Raw genomic sequence first — 24,619 nt, 5'->3', positions numbered from 1 at the left:
TGTTAATTCGGTCGTCACAATAACCTAATATGGTAGAAATCATAAAACATATAGTTGCAGTGGATATTTGCGCAAATTATACATACAAAGTTAGAAAACTTATACAACCTTGCTTAACATAGATTCACTAGGTAATCTCCTGGCTGCCGCTTTGTAGGTTGCAGTTAGGTTGTTTCCTAAATTTGGGTATAATCACTGGCCACATACGGCAGCCAACGGCTAAAAACAGACTTTTGACTGACCAAGTCGCCAAAATTTAAGATCAGGCTACTTATCGCGTAATTAATCTTTACCAATATACAAAACATACTTATACCAATCGCGTTATTAATATATAATAATATACAAATAACTTAATTGTTAACCTTATAAAAGTAATGATATTGTATTCAATAAGGCAAAATACATGCTGGTGCAAATGTACTGGAAACAAATCTGAAGTAACAACTCAACACCAAAGAAAAAAAAAACAAGAAAAAAAAACATCAACAAATATTTGAATAACAAGTATTTTCATTTACTGCATAAATTCTATTACCGATTTGTGACCAATTCTTTGCCCTTCAATTATATATTGTTATTAGACAGGCTGAAAGGCATGGGATTATAATGTGTTCATTTACAAAATATTTTGATTCAACCTCTAAAAAGTAATGATATAAGGCAAAATACATGTTAATGCAAAATTCGCAATTTTGCTGTAGCAATTCCACACACAAATAATTTTTGTTTTATATTATAACATATTTTCATTTACTGGCATGAATTGTAATATCGATTGAGGCAAATACATTTAGCTTCAATTATTTATTGTTATTAGACAGTCTGATTTGGGTATTGGATTAGATTGCTACTTGATCAGAAGTTGTACAAATGAACTGCCCATTGGTCTTCGTCTTTATTTATTTATTTGCAACTTGCCTCTCCTGGCAGTCCTCCTTGGACTGATATATTGTTCAACATGGAAAAACTACTCTTCATTTTTATTGGAGTAGTCCTCAAGTATACTTGTTTTATCGCGTCGTTCCTAAATTTGTTTCTTCAAAGGTGTTGCTTTTAGTTTTGAAAATTCAGTTAAATTGTTCATGCAAAATATTAATGGTTACGTTCATGGTTATGTGCGTTATTAACGACCGGAGATATGTCATTGGTTTCTTTATCATATTATGTCTTATATTTCTCCGCAAGATATATTGCGATTGCTATAAAGTATTTCCTACAGACATTTATACTTCATAAACTATCATCGGAAATCTAGACATTAAACATTCGAATGTAACACCATCCACCTAAACGATCCTTCGAAGAAACCTAGTTGTCATCAAACTCTGGGCTGATGTTCACATATTTGTGCTCTTCAGATCTCGGAAGAAGGCTCATGTATATCTGCGAGGAAAAAAGAAATGTATTATATTTATTAATCTTTGTTGTGTTATAATTTGATTGTATTACTATTTTAAAAGAATTTAATTGTAATCTCAGAATTCGAAGATATTTTCAGTTGGAATAATAATGATTATTTCACAGCATTTATAAAGGCGCACTAAATCTGGTGTAAAACCATTCAAAGGCGCCGGTCAAGATGGAACAATAGGGAATTGTGAAGTGGTAGTGAAAGCAAGTGTGAACAGGTGTGTCTTGAGTTGCTGCTGAAAGGTGGAGATGTTATGTTTTTCCCTGAGGTTTTCAGGAAGTGAATACCAGAGCCTGGGTGCTGTAATGGAAAAAAAACTGTCCCCGTAGCTGGCTACACGAGACCGTGAACAAGGAACATGTTGCTGGTGAATCTTAAACCTGGTCTTGTAGTACGGGGAGTCAACATGTTTTGTAAGTATAATGGGGCTGAACCTTGGAGTGCCTTGAAAGTGAGAATGATTATTCCGAATGGAATGAGTTGTAGATTGTTGCTAGAAGAAATGGGTATTCAGTGGCTAGTGAGGAATCCCCCCAAAACAAACGAACCATGTTTGTGTAGACGGTTGAATTATTTTGTGATTACTTCTAAAATATGTTTATTCATTTTTTTTTTTCCATTTTTTTTTTTTTTTGGGGGGGGGGCATGGTCTTGTTATACCGAAACTCGTTGGCATTACCTCATCATCTTGGTTCTCGGTCATTGTGGTAAGAACAGAAACTATTTTCTTGAATGAAGGACGCTCGTCCGGTTTCTCCTGCCAGCATTTCAGCATCAAGTCGTAGCTGTAATATTAAATGGGATCAATAATAATGTATACATCAAACGTTACTTCATATGATGGTTTATTCTTCGTTCTTTCGTATCGTACCAAATCAAGTTGATTTAGTCAATTGACAGCAGCGTGGTCATTGATTTCAAGCAGTTATTCTGAAGATCATAGGAATCTGCTGAGCCTTGACTTCTGAGCCTCAGGCACAACTATTTTGTATTCGTGTTCCTTAGTATCTTTTGGAGATCTATTCTGACAGTCTATGGCAGGGTCATGTTTCTGCCACATTCGTCTCTGTGTAAGCGTTTGACAAGGCAGGCTAAAGTAAAGCATGTATTGCCTTATTGGTGTCAAATTATGTTCTATGACTGTTTTCTAGTAATTCAAAATTCGTTTGAAAGGAGAGGAAATAAAAAGGCATAGCAATGAAAGTCATATCGTTCAGAGTCGTGTATCCCATATACGTACATCTTAATATCGCAGTTAGTTGGTTTAGGCATGCGATATCCAGTCTTCAACTTTGACCTCAAGACACCAGTTTGTATTCCCGGGTATGGTGTACCACCTGCGACAACAATTTGGCAAATGTTAAAATCAAATTTATTGGCGGTTTAGATTAGAAGAAAAAATACACAAGTTTATTTCAATTCTTCATCTTATAGATTATAATAATTTAAATTGTCACGGAAATGATTTTTATAACAAGGCAAAAATCATTTATTTTTTTGCTCTCTTAATATTTGCTCTTATTATACTAAAGTGATGGAAATTGAATTCAGAAAAAGAAATGACGGAACATCTTTTCTGCGAAAGGACTGAACGTAATGTGCTCAACTTTACAAAAGTAAAACAGAAGTAAAATTAAACAACTCAAGTCTTACCAACAGTTGCAATCTCCCAGAGAAGGATTCCATAAGACCACCTAGAAGGAAATGTCACCAAAAACATCATTGAGACTAATCATACAACTTAAAATAGGTATAATGTACAATAGTCTCAGACAAAAAGTTTGTGAAAGTGCTGAAAGTGCTGAGGAAAACCGTGTTTAATTCTAAAAGATACAGTTTTAAAAGAGTACTGCATAATTGTTATTTGATTTTTTTGAAAGATTGAATTTTGCTCTATACCTTGATGACATAACGCTTAATCTTAATGGAGTTCGCTTAAGTTTCCCCACCGCGAGTCCGATACATGACACCCATTATGTCAAGTACAATAAACTCGCACAAAAAACAATAGTTTAAATTTCTATACTTTCTACTCACACGTCACTCTTTGTAGTATAAGTCTTGTTGGTCATCGACTCCAAAGACAACCAGCGTGTTGGAACACGTGTCTGAGGGGAGAGAATAAATTGTCATGTAATGAGAAGTTGATACAAGTTGGTTTATGGAATGATAGCATTGGTTGTTTAGGAGGTTGGTTTACCTTCGACGCCTGTACATAGATATCTTCTCCTCGTGACAAGCCAAAGTCAGAAATCTTCGCAATCAGATTTCCATCAAGAAGGATATTCCTTGCGGCCAAATCTCGGTGTATTACCTGTTGAAGTAACAAGAAAGGCACATACCGTAAAGAAGTCCACATTGTCGGTTTTGAAAAGGAAGTGAAGTTGTTCGGAAGTGATTGACAGCGCAGTTTTGTCTTTGCGTTGTCTTGTTCAAAGATTCGTAATAATTATCGTATTGGTATCCTTCATGTTGGCCATAATGGGTGTAGCACGCTCTTCAAGAAGTCTCGAAGTGTACAGCCATCACATTTAAATCCGTCAAGATCAGTTTTGGTTGTCTATAGGGTGACACTTAAAGGGTAACATTATTTCATGTCATGTCGTGAAGGTGTTGTAAGCTTGGATCCATTCAAGTCTATTTACTTTCATAACAATACACCGATAGGGTTATTCTTATTTGAATACTCACACCTGATGTAGCAAGGTGTTGCATTCCTTTAGCGACATCCAAAGCAAACTGGAGCAACTTGTCAGAAGACAGAGATTCTTCACCATCCATTGATCGAGCATTCCTCAGGTAGGAACGAAGGTCACCGTTGGGAAGATATTCCATGGCCACGTAAAGTTCCCCTTATATAAAATAATAAATGAGATAACAAGTTCGGTCATATTCGACATGCTTGATGTTTCGATTGAGTGAATCAATAATGTTCTTTATGAAACTGTTTGTGATAAAATGTTTGTGAATGATTTACCTTCGTGTTGACATGCACCAAGAATCCTGACGACGTTTGGATGACGTCTTATTTTGGTCATGGATCGGAATTCGTCGAGGAAATTCTGTCTGTCGACTGGGGACGCACGCTCTGAAATCAAAATTGCCATAAAAGTGATACCCCATATTTTGGAAAAATATTCAGCACAGACCTGAAGCACTTCCTTATGCATACTAAGAGCAAATATTGTATTTTATAAACAATTGCTGGTGATGTTACTGTGATCTAAAATATAAAGTATGGGGGAGCAATTCTCACCTCGTAGCTTCTTCTTGATAGCAGCCTTGCAGAATTCTCCTTCAATCATTACTCCTCCATACCGTACCTCACCAAACTGCCCCTTTCCGAGTACTTTAGTACCTACCATAACGTTGTCCCAGGGTACACTCCATGGTTTAGCCCATGTAGGTAAACCAACATCCTCATAGGTCGGAGACGAATGGATATCTCCAACTGGTTCATTTATAGATGTTTGATTTTGACCAACTGGCTCATAGTCCGTTGCAGAGGCGTTGATAACATCGACGGGTGTTATTGTGTTTTCGTAACCGGTCTGTGGGAAGGTAATAATCGCTGTTCTTGTTACGTCACGAAGAGGAAGTCTTCAAAGAAAAGTTTAAAAGTTGAAACGAGCGAAACATTTTCTCGAAAAAGATCAACACTTCTTTTAAGTTGTACACCATATTCCGAAACAGTTATTTAAGTAACCTTTCGCTATCTTGCGCACTTCCTTCAAATCAATAACATACTGCTCTCTGTGAACAAAATCCACATAAGCATACAAAGCTCAATACATTAATACAGTTCAAGGGTTTGGTATAAAGACTTCATCGTAAAGGATCATAAGCTTTTTTTTTATTCGAAACAGATGATTAAACCACGAGTGACGTAACTTCAGCCTCTTTCAAAATCTCATCTTGGTATGTTGTCTTGATGTATGAGTGCAACTTTCCGTTTGTGTGTTTAGCTATTGACATAAGTGACGACCTGCAGCGTTTTTTCACCATCTTGATTATAGTCACAAAGGGTCCTTTCTGTTAATTACTTCTTACCATTTCTTGGTTCTGTGTTGATTCTTGTGGCCTTGAATGCTGGCGTCTCCTCTTTCGAACTCTCAGAAAGTAAACCAAACACACAATCACAAGAATGACGACAATGACGATTACGTTAATGATTACTATAATAATTGTAGACGATCCAGCTGGAGGAGGTACATTCGTGGCTGCAACATGGAACACATAATACATAAATTATTTTATATACATTGTACATAGGAATCAGTGTTTCAATATATTGTTTTTAAGCGTGGTGACTTGATGGTTGGGAACTGTTGTACATGTATTTAAGATAAGGTGTATGAACGCTCCAGGCATGTATTTGTTTTCAGTGGTCCTTTTCTAGGGTTTCCCTTGGGTACCCGGGTACCCAAAGTATTCGCCTTTGGTATCGGGCTCTAACATTAACGCATGCAGGGTTCTGTATTTACGCTAAAGGACCAAGCAATTGGAAGGGCAAAACAAAAAAAAAGCCCTGGTAGTTTAAGCATTTGTAACTACAACAAAGGCTTACCTGCAGCTGTAATCAATACTGTAAAACTGCAGCTATTCTGGTTGCTGGCAGCATCCCTGTAGGTGTATGTTACTATGGTACTTCCAACTAAGAAGAAGTCATTGGGATTGTTGGTACTTGACACGAAAAAGAAGTTTCCAGAATTGTCAGAGACAGTGGGTAGTTGCCAGGTAACCTGCCTGCCATTAGCACCGAAGGGAACCTCAAAGGCAATGTTGTCTGGGCATGTTACTACTGGTGGTACGTTGTCCACTGTAAGTTAAAAAAAAAAATAGAATTAGAATTCACCATAGATTCTGTCATTTTTTCCTTAAGGTAGCCAGGGTAAAATTGGCAGTTGCCAAGTAGCCTGAACATCTGGCGCACACTTTGATGCTTGTAAATAATGCCAGAGACTGGCCTCTAGCCTGCGTGCACATTCACCTTTGACCTACATTTATTTCACACAGAGACACGCAATCAAATTCTATGGAGAACATGATAGGAGTGTACTGTTTGGGCATTTATAGAAAGCTCATGTCACTGCACGTTTATCCAATGATATCATTGTATCCAATGGAATCAATGGATCTGAGAAGCAGGTACCTGTCTTTATCCTTGGGGATACGAGGGAGAGATGTGTTGGTACCCGACGTCACACCTTAGTACAACCATTTGTATGTATTCCACTGACCATGTGTAAAGTCTGATACCTTACAAACGAGTGTTGAATTTGTATTAAGGACGTCTAGTTGCAAAACCACACATCCCTGTGTGGCATGGATTAAAAGTAAGGTCGTTTTTCCAACTTCTTGCTCAGTATGTCTACCAACAGTGATAAGCTTCTGACTGTGCTGTCACATATTTCCAGTCGATCTTTTTTTTCATGACAATCTGTTTATGAAAGATGCACACATTAAGTAAAAATAAAAAAAATGTTGTCTCTTGCAGTGTTTCATTGGTAATTTGACTTGTCAAATCGGATTTGCGGGAAGTAGGTGGAAATTTCTTGATTGGGTTTCACAGCTAAAAATGCTTCCTAAGGGATAAAAAAGGCCTACTGTTTTATCGGGTTAACTTTTTATTTTTCCTTTATAAAACTTTGGTCTTGTTAAAAAAATATTCCGGTCCAGTAAACCTTCTGAGCAACAAGCCCTGCAGTCTTGTGGATTTTTTCCCAAATTTCGAGCACTGCGCAGTATAATTCACCTTAGGCACAGGGCTTTAACATTAATGTTGCCAGGATCCTGTCTGTGTGCTAAAGGACCAAGCCAATGCAAGGGCAAAAACAAAATAAACAGTAGTTGCAGAATAAAGTACTACAATCAGGCTTACCTGCAGCTGTAATCAATACTGTGAAACTGCAGCTATTCTGGTTGCTGGCAGCATCACTGTAGGTGTATGTTACTATGTTACTTCCAACTGAGAAGAAGTCATTGGGATTGTTGGTACTTGACACAAAAAAGAAGTTTCCAGAATTGTCAGAGACAGTGGGTAGCTGCCAGGTAACCTGCCTGCCAGTACCACCGAAGGGAACCTCAAAGGCAATGTTGTCTGGGCATGTTACTACTGGTGGTTCGTTGTCCACTGTAAGTTAAAACAAAATATAAATTAGGTTTCACTGTTATTGCTCTCATACTATAGATTCTGTTTAGGTTCTGTCTGTGCCATAAAGGACCAAACGGGCAAAGGAAAAAACAAACTGTAATTTAAAGCATCAATCACCACAATGTAGGCTTACCTTCAGCTGTAATCAATACTACCGGTGGTATGTTGTCCACTGGAAGTTAAAAAAAGATAGAATTAGAATCCACCATAGATTCTGTCTTTTTGTCTCTAAAGTTAGCCAGGGCAAACTTAACAGGTGCCAAGCAGCAAATATTTTCTGGAACGCTATCCTAGTAAATAACCGCACAAACATTGCTTAAAACCCATCAAACATCTCGTGTTCACTATCAATTTCGCAAAGTGCTTTGCATACAAGTTACTCAAAAAGATTAGTCTAACAAGTTTACACTGAAAAAGGTCGCACTTAAAACGAACAGATCACAAAAACCTGAGAAAGATTTAATTTACCCCAGGACAGGAAATTTTCAGAAGAACAAAAACACAACATGTTCCCAATATTTTACTACAGTGATGCATGATCTAACAAAATGAATTGTTTTTGAACTATGTATATAGTATTTGTGAGTTTTTCAAAAGTAACCTGAGTTTCCTGTTTTGTTTGAAGGAACTGATTTGAAGATTGAGTAATCTTAAACGGTTCACTGTTATATGAATCACAGATCATTATTGTATGATTCTTGTAAACGAACGCTCAGAGCATGTTTTGTTTACAGTGCTCCTTTTCCAGGGTTTCACATGGGTACCCAGTACCCACAGTATTCACCTTAGGTACCGGGCTTTAACACGAAGGTTGGCAGGATCCTGTCCAGGGGTTAAAGGACCAAACCAATGGACGGGCAAAGCAAAAAAACCCACAATAGTTTAAGTATCAATTTCCACAATTTAGGCTTACCTGCAGCTGTAATCAACACTGTGAAACTGCAGCTATTCTGATTGTTGGAACCATCTCTGTAGGTGTATGTTACTATGGTACTGCCAACTGAGAAGAAGTCATTGGGATTGTTGGAACTTGACACGAAAAAGAAGTTTCCAGAATTGTCAGAGACAGTGGGTTGTTGCCAGGTAACCTGCCTGCCATTAGCACCAAAGGGAACCTCAAAGGCAATGTTGTCTGGGCATGCTACTACCGGTGGTATGTTATCCACTGTAAGTTAAAACAGAATATAAATTAGAATTCACTATAATTGATGTCATGCTTTAGATTCTGTCATTAGTTCTAAAGCAAGGGTAAATCCATAACAAACACACAAAATTAACATACGGGATCAGTGTTCAATACTTTGTTTTTTAAGAGTGGTGACCTGATTTTTGGGAACTGTGTTCTGTTTGGTGTATTTAAGATCAGGTATTGACCCAATTCACCTGGCGTATCATCAGAATAATCTTGGATGCGCCATTTTGGTGGTCAATGTCAATGTGTTATTCAGAGAAGTGGGCATTATAGGCGCCGCTGCATTTACATGAAACCTATTGACCACCAACATGTGTGTGACCCACGTGCAAGGGGTCAATATGAACGCTCAGATAGCTGGCAACATTTTAGTGATAAAACATTGTGGAATTTCAAGGCTTTGACATGCACTCATTTTGTATGAAATTTCAATGCTATTTTGAATCTTAGAGAATGCTCCCCTTGGGAGTAGGTTTTACAAAAATCCAAATATACAAATTTTTTGACGCGTGAGGTGAACACATATTACTAATACCCTGAATTATTTTGGGGTCAAAACAAATTTTGGTCGCCTGTAAGTGTTTTTTTTTAGTAGGCCACATGTACAAATGACAAAAAGGTCCTTGATTTTTGACAATTTATCTCCCCTGTCCTTGGTAATGATTTTTTCATAAATAAACATTTAAACTGGTTCTGATTGAGGTTATATTGTAAAAAAAAAAATTATTTTGCAAATAATGTTGACACATGGCAGCTATGCATGTATTTGATTACATTGGTCCTATTCCAGGGTTTCCCATTGGTACCCATGTACCCGCAGTATTCACTTTGGGTTTCGGGCTTCAACATTAACACTGGCAAGGTTCTGTCTGTCTCATAAACATGATAAAGGACCAAGCCAATGGGAGGCAAAGAAGAAAAAATAGTAGTTTAAAGGGACACGATGCCTTGGACGGTCAGCCATATTTGACTCCCATTTTTTAGTGAACTTGCCAAAAGACAGAAAAAATAGCAAATGGCATCTTACTAACAGCCTTTCAGCCAGCGTATGCCGATGTATGAAAACATTAGCGATTACACTGGGATACTTTGAAAAAGTTATGGGCAAGTTTTGTATTAGTCAAGAGCATGCTGAAACACGCTGCATGGTATACGTTGTAGTAAGGCCATGTCGTCCCAAAATTGTGTGCATGCACAAAACTTGTTGACGCATCCCAGTGTGGCTCATAAGTCCCGCATAAGGTGAAGGTAAGTTATACGATAATTGACACACATTCACACACGTTACTTGTAAGTTACTCATACATGTAAGTCGATATACGTCGAGATAATGTCTAGCGTACCCAAAACTTACGTCTCACCCATTATATGAGTAACGTGGTTTGACCTATGTCATCTTTACCTCTAACGCATGTTAAAGAATTTGACGTGTTCTGGACACACATATAACTTACTAAACGTGTTTCTAACTAATGGCTACCGTTGGCGTATTGGCAGCATTTATGGGAATCTAAATATTATGAAGATGGGGTTCACAGGAGGAACCCCACATTACTCCTCACCAAGAATCCATTCTTTGGAGTTTTCTTCGGCATGATGGATGTTGATGTTGTGATGTCTTGTGCAGTTATAAGTTATGGCAACGTTCTATGTAAGTTACTACAATCATATGTTCACGTCAAACTTGTTATAAATGAATATGCTTTGTACATGCTAAAACAGCGTATGTGTACATCGGCATTTTTGCTGGCTAAAACGTCAAGGTGTGACAAGGCCATTAATTACTGTATTGAGGTTAAATATATCGAAATAATTTTTTTTTTTTAAGCAGAAGCACATTTTGGGTTGAAAAAAGATGATACACTTAATTGAGATTTGAACCTACAACCTCAGGATGAATGTGTAGGCCAAGAAATATATATCGCAAAATATCCGAATGGCTACAATGCCTATTTTGCACAATCTGTAATTTAGAGCTGGTCTTTATAATATCCTTACGGTTTACAGTCACACTGAAGGTACAGGTATCCTGGAGCCCTGAGGTATCATCAATAAAGGTGTAGATGACTGCAATTGATTCACCAACGTTGAATGAATCGCCAGGCTGATGAGTCTTCATGATGTTTGTTATGAGTTGATTGTACCTATCAGTTGCTGTTGGTTCTGTCCAACTGACAGGTATTCTTGTTACTCCTACGTGTATAGTCTCAGTTACAGTCACTCCTGGGCTTGGGCAGTTCATGATGTTCACGGCACCTGGTTTACAGCAAAAGATGAACTAAGCTTTAACAATAAAAACCTTAACTGAGACTATAACCATCCCAAACTATTCAAATCCCAATTGTACGTTTTTGTTTGATGTTGTTTGATTGAAGTCTGCACTACTAAACCAATCATTCTTAATGGGATCAGGCCCATACGATGACCAGAGCCCTACTGTTGATAACCACATTGTGTTGGATTGGGGAATGGGGCTAAAAGTGGTATGACCCCTACATAAAAACACAAATATTCAGATTAAAGAGGGATTATAAATATAAAAATAATTTGTATTTGCAAATATAAGTGTCTCAATCATGTCATACTACTACACTGGTTTGTTCAAGCTATGAAACAAAATATGACACATTATATACCACGTTGTTAACAACCATGAGAAATGTTGATTTCCCACAATGTACTTATGGGTTCATAACAATTTAAAACACTGAATGCATACGTTACAATATTACCACCTACCACAGCTTACAGTGCACACAGATAGATTATTGCCATTTGGTTGACGGCACTAAACATCACGTCATCCATTAATTTGCTATTTGTCAACGAGGCAAGGTTGCATCAATGTTTACAGTATGGTTTACAATTGTTAGTGTCTATTTTTTGTTAAATGTGTAAAAATAATAATGACAAGGTTTTATGTGTGAGTTATATAAAACAAATATTCCATGCATAGTAGAAGAACCAAATGAACCTGACTATTCATTTTTACCTGGAAAAGTCTGGATTTCACATTGTGACGATAATCTCTGAAGTTGCACTCAAACGCATCCAATATTTATGTCATTAATATACAAGGAGAAATCTAGCATTACCATTTCACTTGATTTTGTCGCATAAAGTCTAGGTTTCACGTGTACATAAGTACTTGTTTAATATTCATAGTTGATTGAATTGAGTTGAATATGTCTTACGGTAGACAGACACATTAAAGACGCATGTAGCCTGGTCACCAGAGCTAGCTGTAAATGTGTAGGTTACTTGAGTACTTTGTTCGATATTGAAGACATCTCCAGGCTGATGAGACTTCATGATGTTTGTTATTTGCCGACCAGAAGCATCAGTTGCTGTTGGTTCTGTCCATGTCGCTTGGGTTGCTGAAACTCCTGGAACAGTCACTGTCCATGTAGGGCAGCCGACTATATTCACTGGGACTATAATGTAATGAAAACAATTATGACATGAATGCTCAGGAATGTAATCTGCATGGTTTTAATCTGAACATTTACAACAGTAAAATTGTACTCACAGCATACACTCTGTGAACAAAACAGGGCCATGAAAAATACCTGTATATGATCAAGAATTTAGTCCCCCCTTCATTGGACTTGACAGTTTAGGAACCTATCTGTTTGACATGCATGCGAGCGCAGGTACAGCAGGCATTGGCTTTACCACATGATGTTACATTGCTGGCTGTATCAACTAATCAATATCGATTGATCAACACCGTATGGATAATATGAATGGTCAGATAGTACAAGGGTTAACAATAGAGCCAGCATTTTCTGCGGCAAATTTCAGTCAAACTCCCTTTGACTATAAGAGATTATATTGTTGAGTTCGTCCATATAAATCCACTTCTATTACAAGTCCGAATCCGTCTATCCAACTGCAAAAAAAAAAAATGATTGACTCGGCAGAAGCCAACAGTATTAAAAGGTTCCACCCGTGTCTGTATTGGCCATTTCACACAAGATAAACAAAGTCATTTCATTAATTAAATGTACTAAAAATTTGTCATGGTTGAAGGTACAACACAGAATAAAAATGGTTACATGTTACACTGATAAGCTAACAGTTAAAAGGCAAGAAAAAACAATCTTTTTGAAACCCAACCAAGACTGAGAAAAATAGTAGAGATTAAAAACCGTTCTTATCCTTTCTGAAACCTATGACATACGTATTGTACATGTATTAAACTTTTATGAAAAGTTTAATTTAGATGATCAGTCCTAAATAAAAATGGCATAAGACATATCCCAAAACTTTGGCTGAAAAGTCATACTTCTCAAAGTTATTGTTACTAAATTAGACAATTTATCATCATATTAAATTCCCCTTACGATTAACAGTTACGGTGAAACTGCAGGTATGGATGGGTCCAGAGTTTGCAGAAAATGTGTATGTAACTTGAAAAGATTGGCCAACTGTGAAAGATTGCCCGGGTGGATGACTCCTGCTGCTGTAGAATACTGGTTGACCAAATGCATCAGTTGCTGTTGGTTCTGTCCAACTGACGACCATTGATGTTGTTCCAGTAGGTGCTGTAGCAGTCACTCCTTGAACTGGGCAGTCATTGACAATTACTGCTGCTGAACCTTGAACTGCCATTATACAAATACATGTTTTACTCATATAATAAGAGTTGACGTGTTAATGATGTGTTCATACACAATGTAATCTTGTCCTTTAATATACAAAGGGTAGAGATTCATATAAGGTGGAATAGGGTACATGTATGCAAATTGGGGTGGGAATGGACCATGGAGGTGTTCTAATTGTTGAGTGTTCTGTCTTATTTTGGGGGAGAAACAGAATTAGAGATCTGAATCTAAAACTGCAGTCACAAACTATAAAAAGTAAATAATAGCACTGTACTTAAAACTGTTTTTTTACTGTAAGACATCCATAGGACTATTTTTTCTTAATTTGAATCACCCCTTAGGAGAGCAATATAATGCAACTAAAGATTGATTTTAAGACGGTGGTGATGAAACAGAATGTGGCAAATCCATCATTGTGCCCAAAGCAAGCACAATTTGTAGTTGATTGTTGATGTTGATTTGTAAACCTAAACAAAACAAAATTAGTCTTGCTATAATGAAGAAAAATTCCCTCTTTGCTTACCTTGACAACTCCGACCAGACCATCCTGTTGCACATCCTGAGCTGCACGCACCTGTGTAGACATTACATGTTCCTCCTGATTGACAGTGACATGTCTCTGTACACCCAGCACCAAACTTTCCGGCAGTACATTCTGTAGATAGTACAATGTTTAAACAGGATAAAAAAGGGGCAGGTTTAAAGACAGTTGTGTACAACTCTCTCTCTACTTGATGTAAATATCACTGAGAATCCAGACCATCTCCTTATATTTATACAACTATAGAAATAACTGCATTCTTACCTGTATCACAGTCTCTGCCTGAATATCCAGAGATGCAGCTGGATCCATAGGGATCTGGTAAACCAAACTGACTACCTGTGCAGCTAGTGATGGATTCTTACCTGTATTACAGTCTCTGCCTGAATATCCAGAGATGCAGCTGGATCCATAGGGATCTGGTAAACCAAACTGAATACCCATGCAGCTAGTGATGGATTCTTACTTGTATCACAGCCTCTGCCTGAATATCCAGACGCAGCTGGATCAATAGGGATCTGGTAAACCAAACTGACTCCCTATGCATGTAGTGATTGATTCTTACCTGTATCACAGTCTCTGCCTGAATATCCAGAGATGCAGCTGGATCAATAGGGATCTGGTAAACCAAACTGACTCCCTATGCATGTAGTGATTGATTCTTACCTGTATCACAGTCTCTGCCTGAATATCCAGAGATGCAGCTGGATCCATAGGGATCTGGTAAACCAAACTGACTCCCTATGCATGTAGTGATTGATTCTTACCTGTATCACAGTCTCTGCCTGAATATCCAGAGATGCAGCTGGACCCATAGGGATCTGGTAAACCAAACTGACTACCTATGCAGCTAGCTATGGATTCTTACCTATGTCACAGTCTCTGCCTGAATATCCAGAGATGCAGCTGGATCCATAGGGATCTGGTAAACCAAACTGACTACCTGTGCAGCTAGCTATGGATTCTTACCTGTATCACAGTCTCTGCCTGAATATCCAGAGATGCAGCTGGATCCATAGGGAGCTGGTAAACCAAACTGACTACCTGTGCAGCTAGCTATGGATTCTTTCCTGTATCACAGCCTCTGCCTGAATATCCAGAGATGCAGCTGGATCCATAGGGATCTGGTAAACCAAACTGACTCCCTATGCATGTAGTGATTAATTCTTACATGTATCACAGTCTCTGCCTGAATATCCAGAGATGCAGCTGGATCCATAGGGATCTGGTAAACCAAACTGACTCCCTATGCATGTAGTCATTGATTCTTACCTGTATCACAGTCTCTGCCTGAATATCCAGAGATGCAGCTGGATCCATAGGGATCTGGTAAACCAAACTGACTCCCTATGCATGTAGTGATTGATTCTTTACCTGTATCACAGTCTCTGCCTGAATATCCAGAGATGCAGCTGGATCCATAGGGATCTGGTAAACCAAACTGACTCCCTGTGCAGCTAGCGACGAGGTTACCAAATCCACATTGAAACTCACACGCCCACCCGAATTTATGCATACCACAAGCTGTTATAAAATCAATCAAATAAAAATATATTATATTGAATAATCATCTATAATTGCACTGACATCACACGCCACTACAATGTGCAATGCACAGTATTAAACTAATACAAATCTGACTCTCAAAATGGCACAACCCAGATAAAGACATGTACTATACAAGTGCTGTTTCATTTCTGCAAATTAATAATAAGATTCATTTTAAGTTTATGGATTTGAAATGGAAGTCTCAAGTTAACTTATTTGAAAACTTTGGAGCATGAAGTGTATAGGATGTACCCCATCGATCACTTAGGGAACTTAATTGGCTACCAATAAGAGAACAAATCCATTTTAAAATTGCTCTTGATTTGCATTTGGATTCATTTAGGAGGGTGCCTAAAAAAACATAAAATAAAAAACTGACACGAATGACCGTTAGGAGTAAGAGCATATGTAGAAGAATGTTTAAACATTTAAAATTACGGAAAACATAGTGGAAATGATCAAGTCAAGAGTGAAAGTGGATTAATAACTTGGCATAATCTGTGGGGTACATATGAAAATTGAAGTCATCTGGATCAAATAATGCATTTTCGACCCAATCAACTGTAAATGAAGGAAAAGTTAGTAAGGATGTTTACCTGTAAGGCAGTTTGTTCCGCTGAATCCTGGTGCACAGATGCATTGTCCTGTCTCATCATCACACACTCCTCCATTGTAGCATTGATTACATCTCCCAGTACAGGCAGGAGGACCCCATTGACCAGCAGAGCAACCTAGGTGTAGAATTGCATCATACATGTATGTCTTTTTTTTTGGTTTCCCAACTTACTATAAAACTGCATGATGGTAATTAGCAATTGCTTTGATGGTAGTCAGCCATTGTATTAATTCATTGTATTGATTTTACAACTTCAATGGTGTTGCTGGTGACAATATCTCTAACAGCATTTACGCATCCGCAGCATCTTCTGCAATCAAGCTACATGTATCTCCTGAAGATAAGCAATTAACAACGCTTGAAATGTAAAAACTACATGTACATGTACAAAAACAAAAAAATTAATACATGTACATGTATTTCTCAATTTCAGTTCTTCATAGAACAACTTCTTACAAAAAAATACTGATTTTCGTCAAATGTAAGCTAATATCTTGTTTGTATTTTTACACCCGGCAAGGCTTAAATCTTACATAAATGATTTTAGGCAAAAACACATAGTGACATGCAAGTGAAAATCACATTTTTTGAAAGTCAAGTGACAAAATTGACAAATCATAAACTTTATTTTCCTTTGTACCTGTACCAATTTTCTACAAGTGAGTATTTTTGTGAAATGAAGTGATTTTATTCAACATGATCAAGGGACTGTTTAACTTCTGTTGTACTGTATTTTTCACTCCACTGTTGTACCATGCATACTATTATGTGGAGGCTGTACCTGTTAAAAATAGCTCTACAGCCATATCAGAGGCAATTGCAATCTACGGTCAAGAGCTAACCTTTGCAAAGGAAACACTGCCTTACCCTTACATGTACAAGACCTTACCTTAACGTCAACCATTAGCCAAATAGTTACAGTCAGTACGTTGCAGGGAAGTCAAACAGTCTTGAAAGATGGGGGGGGGGGGGAATAACAACTGTTACGGCATGGGGTCCGGGGCCCGCTTTAGGGAACCAGAACAATTTATAGGATGTGATGCTCTCTGGTGCAATCTAGGGAGTCTGAGGGGTGATGTGCCCCCCTCTCAGATGTTGGACCTTAGTGCATATTTCAAGCTTTAATGCACCTATTTTTGCTATCATGGTTGTTGTACCCTCAGAACAACTCAATATAGCTTTGTAATGTCCATAATAAGAGGCATACAGAATAGAACAGAGCATAAAACCATTAAATTGTGAGCAGCAGTAGAACCTGTTGGGTTAATAGCATCTTCAGGTGCGAATCTATGGGCAAATCTGTCAAAGTAAAGAGTGACCATGCGAGTGTGAAGCCTCCACGGCATGGGTCTGGGCCCGCTTAAGGGCCCTGGAAAATTTGCCCTCTAGATGCTCTGTGGTGCAATCTTAGGCAAATAAGAGGCAACAAGAATGGAACAGGTGCGGATCTTCAGGTGCGGATCTATGAGCCAGGGAAAGTTTTGCATGTTAAATGCTCTGTGGTGCAATCTTGGGCCAATTTTGAGGGAGGGGGACATTTGTTATAGTGTTCCCCACCCTTCAAAAAATTATGTCATCCTTTGCTCCCAGGATGAGCTTCATGAAAAAGGTGGTAAAAAAAACGGGGGGGAAGACACTTGATATTGTGTCCCCCACCCTCCAAACGATGGGGGGAGGACATGTCCCCCTGCGGTCCCCCCCCCCTCCCCCACCCCTGATTGACGCCGAAATTTTTATTTTATTTTACTTAAGTGTATTTGTATTATGGGTTAGTATACAACAAATGAATGTTTATGAGTGCAATGGTGCAAATATTTTCAAGAGTTGTAAGATGGAATGTTCTGTTTTGATGGAACATTGCATCTTTCAACGAATGAAAATATTTGCACAATTGCACGAATGTTAAACGTTCATTATTTGTTTAATACAACATCCAAGTAGATCTTTGTAATTTTGAATGGAGGATACAAAGCGTAGGCCTGCAATTTTGAATTGAGACATTACACCCGTCTCTTTTGGTTCGGCCTGTTGGATTTAACAGTCTTGTGCATTCTGTACAGCTATTTTACACACAGACGCCGCATGTAGTATGTACCTTGCAGTAACTGTACTGCTGCATTACCAAAGACACGCGCACGCAGTGATGTTTTGACGCACCGTGCAATAGTAAACACATAATGAATGTTTATGAGTGCACTGGTGCGAATATGTTCATGAGTTAAAAGGTGGAATGTTCTATTCAACGAGGCGGAGCCGAGTTGAATGGAACAAAAAAATGGAACGAAAAAATGCAAGCTGAAGGAAACAAAAAATGCATGGCGAGTGACGTAGCGTGCAATAGTATTTTTATTTGCTGTCACGTGACGGACAATTCTCCAATCAAATGGCAAGGATCCGCTTAGGTGTTTGGTTCATAAAGAACATTCTTGTTGTTACATGGACACGAGCTTACCTCCGACTATGAGCCTGATCATTCCAAAATGATTATCCATGAATGAGGTAATCCTAAAAGGCCTGGCTTAAGTTTAAGTCTAGAAACTATGTTTGGAGTATGTTTTAAGTGCTTTAAGAACTTCCCTATTGTATGGTATGTACCCTTGCTTACCTCTGACTATAAGTCTGATCATTCCAAAATGATTATCACGTGTTGTCACACCTGTCTGTACCACAGCAAACAAATCACCATCCATTACATCCACAGAGGATAATGTTATTGTAAGTGTATTCTGACCAGATACACTGTTCAAATCATCAACAATTCCATTTCTAATCCGACGCCATACAGGACCAGTACCCAGGCCATTAACCGAGCTGACTGACAGAGTAACATCTTCTCCTTTGTTGATAGTCTTTGTCACCAATCCATCAACTGGCTCAAAACTTCCTAAAATCGTAACAAGAAAAACATTCTTGATAAAATTGCAAAGCAGGTCAAATACATTTCACCACCTAACCCCCTTCTACTTTGCTTACTCTGAATTATTGTAAGATAATTACTGTTGATGTCCACTCGGTATAGTTTTATGAATGACTTAACTAATCTGTCTAAAGTTAACTCCCGTCACACAGAATTGCTCACTTTTCATCACCTAAAACCTAGGACGGATGCTTATAAATTTTCTACCATTGTTCGCTTTCCTAAAATGTTCTCAGAGCTCACATTGGATACCAGGAATGTTTTGTTTGATTTTGGAGGGGTACAAGTCATTTCGTATGAAGCTGAGGGGGGAATTTTTAGTATGTTAATAGTGCTAGTGGTTTTAATTGTTGTTTTCTTTAATAATTGTCTAAGGGGGTCTTTGTGCTTTTTGGGTGGTGTTTGGGGAGGCTCTCTGCTATCATTGTCCTCGGGCCCAGTGGGTTGGCATGAATCTGTGAGGGTGCACTCTGTGCCAATTTTATTTTTTATTTTATTCTTCTGAGGGTTTTTAGTCAATTCTATGTTTTTTTATTTTCAATTGTTGTCCCTTCCTCTTATCGCTGCGGTGTTTTGTTGTGGGTGTAGTTTTTTGTTTTCAATAGTCTGGTTTCGCTTGTGTTTTAATGATTTCTATTGTGTGATTCTAAAATGTTTCTGTGTAATCTCCTTTTTATATTCTATAATTTCATTTTTATCGTTGGCAGGGGTCTGGTTTTACACATCTTTTGATGACAGTTTTATACTTTTGTTTTAACCTTGACAGCCCCTGTGCAACTTGTAACTATTGTGTATGTCTAAAGATTTAAAATAAAAAATAAAAAATTAATTACAAATGAATGCTTCAAGACCACCAAACCCAGTTATTTACAAATATTTCTCTCTTAATTTTCAAAGCAGTGTACAGGTACAGTCAGACAGTAGGCGCTGAGCAGGGCCGGGCCATTTCAAGATTCCCTCCACCCCCAATAACCCCCCCCCCCCCTAAAAAAATTAATTAAAAAAAATATAAAAAAATAGATAGAAAGATAGATAGATAGATAGATAGATAGATAGATAGATAGATAGATAGATAGATAGATAGATAGATAGAGCGATCGGTCGGTCGGTGGTCGGTCGGTCGGTCGGTCGGTCGGTCAAATCAATCAATCAATCATTCAATCAATTATGATAATTTTAGCAGTCATTGTTTATTTTTGAACATCTCACAAAAATGTGTAGAGAAAATTCGGACTGTTCCTTAGGTATTTAAATGTCACTTGGGGGATGGTCCACTGTTTAGGGAGAATACTGGCGTATGGCTCAATTATTGTAGCCTTACAATGAACTTCACTTTACTACTACATAGTTTGTCCTGAACACTACAAACCCTCGTTTTAAATTGTCCTCTGAATGTTGGAACAAATTAAAGTTTCAAAATCTCTTGAAAGTCTGTATCTCCAATCTTCTTGAAAACCTTTATCATATTCGGCCATAAATCACAATTCGCAAAAATAAAAGGATCACTTCATCAAATAATCTCAAAAGTTTGTACATGTAGCTTTATATAAAATAATTGGAGTACAAACCATTTATAAACCAAACTCTATGCACACTATAATGCGTACTGACAATGTACACAATTTTTCTGAACTAGAGATTAAGTCAAATTGTATTATTCTTTGAACTTTAATTTAAAAGTAATTTATCTCACTTACTGGTATAAGAGTGGATAATGCTGTACACCCTGGTTGTCATTCCTGAATTGGATCCCTCGCAGTAAAACAACCCAGTAGAATCAGCACTGTCAGGCAGTTGCCGTGTCACATAAGATGGTGTTGTAGACAAGTAGGTCAAAGAACCATCAGGAAGGGTAGTAGCTGACTGAATTGTAGATCCTGGGATACCAATCATGAAGGGTCTGCCGAAGCTCAGATCAACATTAGTATCGGGGCTGCTACGGAAACAGCTGAAACTGACTCGACTCCTCCCCGCTCCATAGGGTGTGGGTGTGACCATCGTTAGATGTACTACATTGCCTGTTGTGAACAACATCACAAGGTTTTAGTGAAATGTGCATTTTTTTGACTCATGGCAAAATGTCGTAAGATTTGTTTGCGCAAAGCCTTATGTGCAAAATTAAAAAATATATATATAATTCGGGGCACAAGTACTTCTAGGTAATTTTCTTAATTGAATGCTTTGCAATATTTTATATTTTCATAATTTGGGATATGCCTTATTTTCTGCTCAATTTCTACAATCTCCATGTCATTATTGTGGGTAATAGTTATTGCAAATGACAACAAGCACCTAGGAATTTTCTTCTCTAATCGTTCAAAGTAATCGATCTGTCAGCCAATAAACTGCAATAAACCTAGAAAATCAGTCCCAAATAATTTAGAAGGTAAATCTTGCCTGAAATAATGACGATCTCGTATATGATGATCAAAATCACAAACACAGAGCATTGCCGTTGAACCCGGAAGTTAGCGGTCAAAGTCCCCCGTGTCGTCGCCATTTCTTCAACAACAGCTGTTTTACACCATATGATTTATTCAAAAATTGTATGGTCTTTTATAGATAGTTGGATGCAATGAAGTAGCAAAAATACTTAACGTGGACGGAAAGGTTTCAGAGAAAAACACAACTTCTCAACTTTCAATCTTGTGACGATGTTTCCGTCAAAATCGTCAAGTTTATGCAGGACTTGTTTGCATGTTGCGTACTTTTACCCTTGCTGGCCGAAAGTTACTGATGTGTGACCAAGTGTCATGACATGAACTAATATGAAAATTCTAAACCAAACATCTACACGGTGGAAACAGCAAACAAGCACAGGTTGGAGAGAGGGGTATCCTGATGTTTAATGGCACACTGTGTTAATTTGTTCTAACATGATGACGCGGATATCTAGCTGTAGCCGTAGCTGTAGCCGCAAATTCAGACATGGCCTAGGGCTTGTTTGTGTATAAAGTAATGGGAAATCCCTTGACAGCTTGTCAGGCTAGGCTGCAAATAAAAGAGCTGGCAAGCGACCTTCTACTGAGAACTCAAACTTTGAATCATGTTTCTTAATCATATTCTCTTACATCAGGAAAAATGGAGTGTGAACTCATTTACTCTTTTGAATAGCATCATTTTAATACACCTTTATACCACCTGCACAATGACCCGAGTACACCATAATATATTATGTTACAGCATTAATCCTTTAATTTTTTTAAGAGGATAATGTTAAAGGCATAGTACAAAATTGGTTTACAAGGAGAAGAAAAAAACTTGTACAAGATCACAGATTTACATAAACTTACACGGTCTAATGATGATGATAGTAGAAAACATCCAGTGAAATATGTTTTTCTTCTTCTGAAATGTCATATTATTTGATGAGAAACCGATACAAATAATTTTCCGTTTTGAGTTTATCGCTCAAGTGATCGTTTTATGTTGTTTTTTTTGTAATCGATGTCATGAAATCGGTATAATCGGCTTTTACTATTTATTTGTGACCCACATGACCGATCGATTTCAAACTTTTACAGGTTTGTCAGTCAATGTATAAAATGGTGGGTTACACAAAGTGCGACTGTTTTGTTAGCATAAACAGTTTTGTAATGTTCCTTTAACGACACAATCAATAGTTATTCTAAATTGTAAAATCAATTTATAGTTACCAATATAACCACATACACCGCCCCATTAAAAGTCTTATTTCACAGTTCGGGGTATAATGTGCTTTGAGAACAGCGTATGAATTTTAAGGTAACAATCGTGTGTTTTTTTAAACCCATTTTCCGAAAACAAAATAAATAATGAAAACAAGTATGTACCGATCATCTGGCCGGTGTTTTTATTTCCAGGTTCACTAGATTTAAAGCACACGTTGCCTTGGATCGGTCGAGTTGGTCTTTGAAAACCGTTTGTAACCGTTTCTTAGAAAATGCATATGGTTAGAAAGATGATTTACACAAATTTGTCTCGAAATTGCGTGGTTTTCATTTTACTTGGCGAACTAACACGGTCGGCCTTTTATGGGAGTCAAAATTGTAAAGTTTATGTTTAATCATATTATACAGATGACATTGTGTTAGACCTATGATTTCAATTGGAACCCTTGTATAACGTAAATATACATTCCGTGTGATAATAACATTTCGAAAAGGTTTCACAGTTAAACATGATAATTACCCAATGACATCTTCTTATCACGAAACAGTGTGTATTCATTACAAATTGGACAGTATTAAAAAAACAATCCATAACGTCATCTACATTGTATAAAAATACTTCCGCCCACTGGACTCATTTAATACAATGATAACTACCTATATGAGTGCCAACAGTCATTTTAGAGAAAATAACTGAGTTGAGTTACAAATGCTACAACATTGTTGTGTAAACAGAGTGTTTTGATCCATGAGGCTGTAATTGATACAGTATAGATGGCGCCTCGGAACCATGTTTGAGTTTCAATACAATGGGTCTTTGTATTGCTCGGGATTTTTCGTTTCTGAGTTTTTGTCGTCTTTATGGGTCCAGTTCTGAATCAAATGTTTGTTTATTGAAAGAAAGGTTTGTGGAATTAATACTTGTTGAAACAAAAGCAGGTGGGATTCGGTTTCTTATACTGAAAAAAAAACACAAAGTTGTGCCTTAAGGGAGACATTATTCTCAACTTGATCAATACATCAACTGTGGATACTGTAGCATTTTTAATTCCTATTTGGCAAATGTAAACTATCTACCGATTAACATAGTTTTCTAATTCGAGCAAGCCACACATTTTAACACAAATGGTAAACATAATAATAACATAATAAGTCGACTATTACAAACAGTTCCTTTTTCAATAATGTAGTGATTAACCCGCAAAATTATAGACAAAAAGTAGACAACTTTCAAACATATCTGGAAAATCTTGCCGATAATAGATTCACTACGTGATCCACTGGCTGCCGCTTCCTAGGTTGTGTCTTTATGATCACTTGCAACACATGCCAGCCAATGGCTAAAAACAGACTGTTGACTGACTAAATCGTTCACAAACAGCAGGCTACTTACCTTTACAACAAATTTAAAATGTTTGAAACGTTTTCTAACGTTAAATATTGGCTCCTCTTGCAAAAATGTAAGCTAGAACTATTTCTGTTAGAGTTTTTTTAGTTATCATGAAAATATGGATATACGTCCACATAATCATTCTCGTCTGCTCTTGAAATCATCCTATTGTCTGCTATAATAAATCAATTGAATGTGATTTTAAATGGCCATCTTTTTACATTTCAATCTACGATTGAAGACATGTCATAATGCTTGTTTGTCTCATATTGGCAGATGCAACCGTAAATAGAAATTATATTTAAAGCCATTGGACACTTTCGGTAAACAGTATTGTCCAAGACCCACACTTCGTGTATCACAACTTATATATAAAATAAAAATCCTGTGAAAATTTAGGCACAATTGGTCTTCGGAGTCGGGAGAAAATAACGGGAAACCCAGCCTTGATTCCCCACGTTTCGCCGTGTCATGACATGTGTTTAAAATAAATCCGTAATTCTCGATATCGAGAATTGATATTGTTTTAATGTTTTCTCAAAAGTAAAGCATTCCATGGAATATATTTAAGAGAAGTCTTTCACCATTAC

General features: G+C 37.5%; 1 protein-coding gene across 2 annotated transcripts; it reads right to left on the bottom strand.

Moving 5' to 3' along the window:
• Positions 1-1,006: 1,006 nt before the first annotated feature.
• Positions 1,007-21,705, bottom strand: LOC117297324 (angiopoietin-1 receptor-like). 2 transcript variants are annotated; one of them, XM_033780293.1, is made up of 22 exons: positions 21,387-21,705; positions 20,687-21,007; positions 18,678-18,956; positions 16,053-16,187; positions 15,283-15,432; positions 13,891-14,022; positions 13,107-13,367; positions 11,955-12,194; positions 10,759-11,016; positions 8,482-8,733; positions 7,702-7,740; positions 7,296-7,547; positions 5,465-5,634; positions 4,671-4,965; positions 4,392-4,502; positions 4,106-4,266; positions 3,615-3,728; positions 3,452-3,522; positions 3,068-3,108; positions 2,655-2,751; positions 2,094-2,199; positions 1,007-1,386 (listed from the first exon to the last, which is right to left on the bottom strand). In XM_033780293.1, exons 1-22 carry the CDS (start codon positions 21,487-21,489, stop codon positions 1,312-1,314), a joined length of 3,663 nt encoding a protein of 1,220 aa, XP_033636184.1. In that variant the 5' UTR covers positions 21,490-21,705; the 3' UTR covers positions 1,007-1,311. The 2 variants fall into 2 exon arrangements, with proteins under 2 accessions (XP_033636184.1, XP_033636185.1); XM_033780294.1 differs by lacking the exon at positions 13,107-13,367.
• Positions 21,706-24,619: the final 2,914 nt, after the last annotated feature.

The sequence above is a fragment of the Asterias rubens genome, chromosome 12 (genome assembly GCF_902459465.1).
Source record: "Asterias rubens chromosome 12, eAstRub1.3, whole genome shotgun sequence".
NCBI lineage: Eukaryota > Metazoa > Echinodermata > Asteroidea > Forcipulatida > Asteriidae > Asterias > Asterias rubens.
This window is presented reverse-complemented; position numbering and strand designations above follow the sequence as displayed.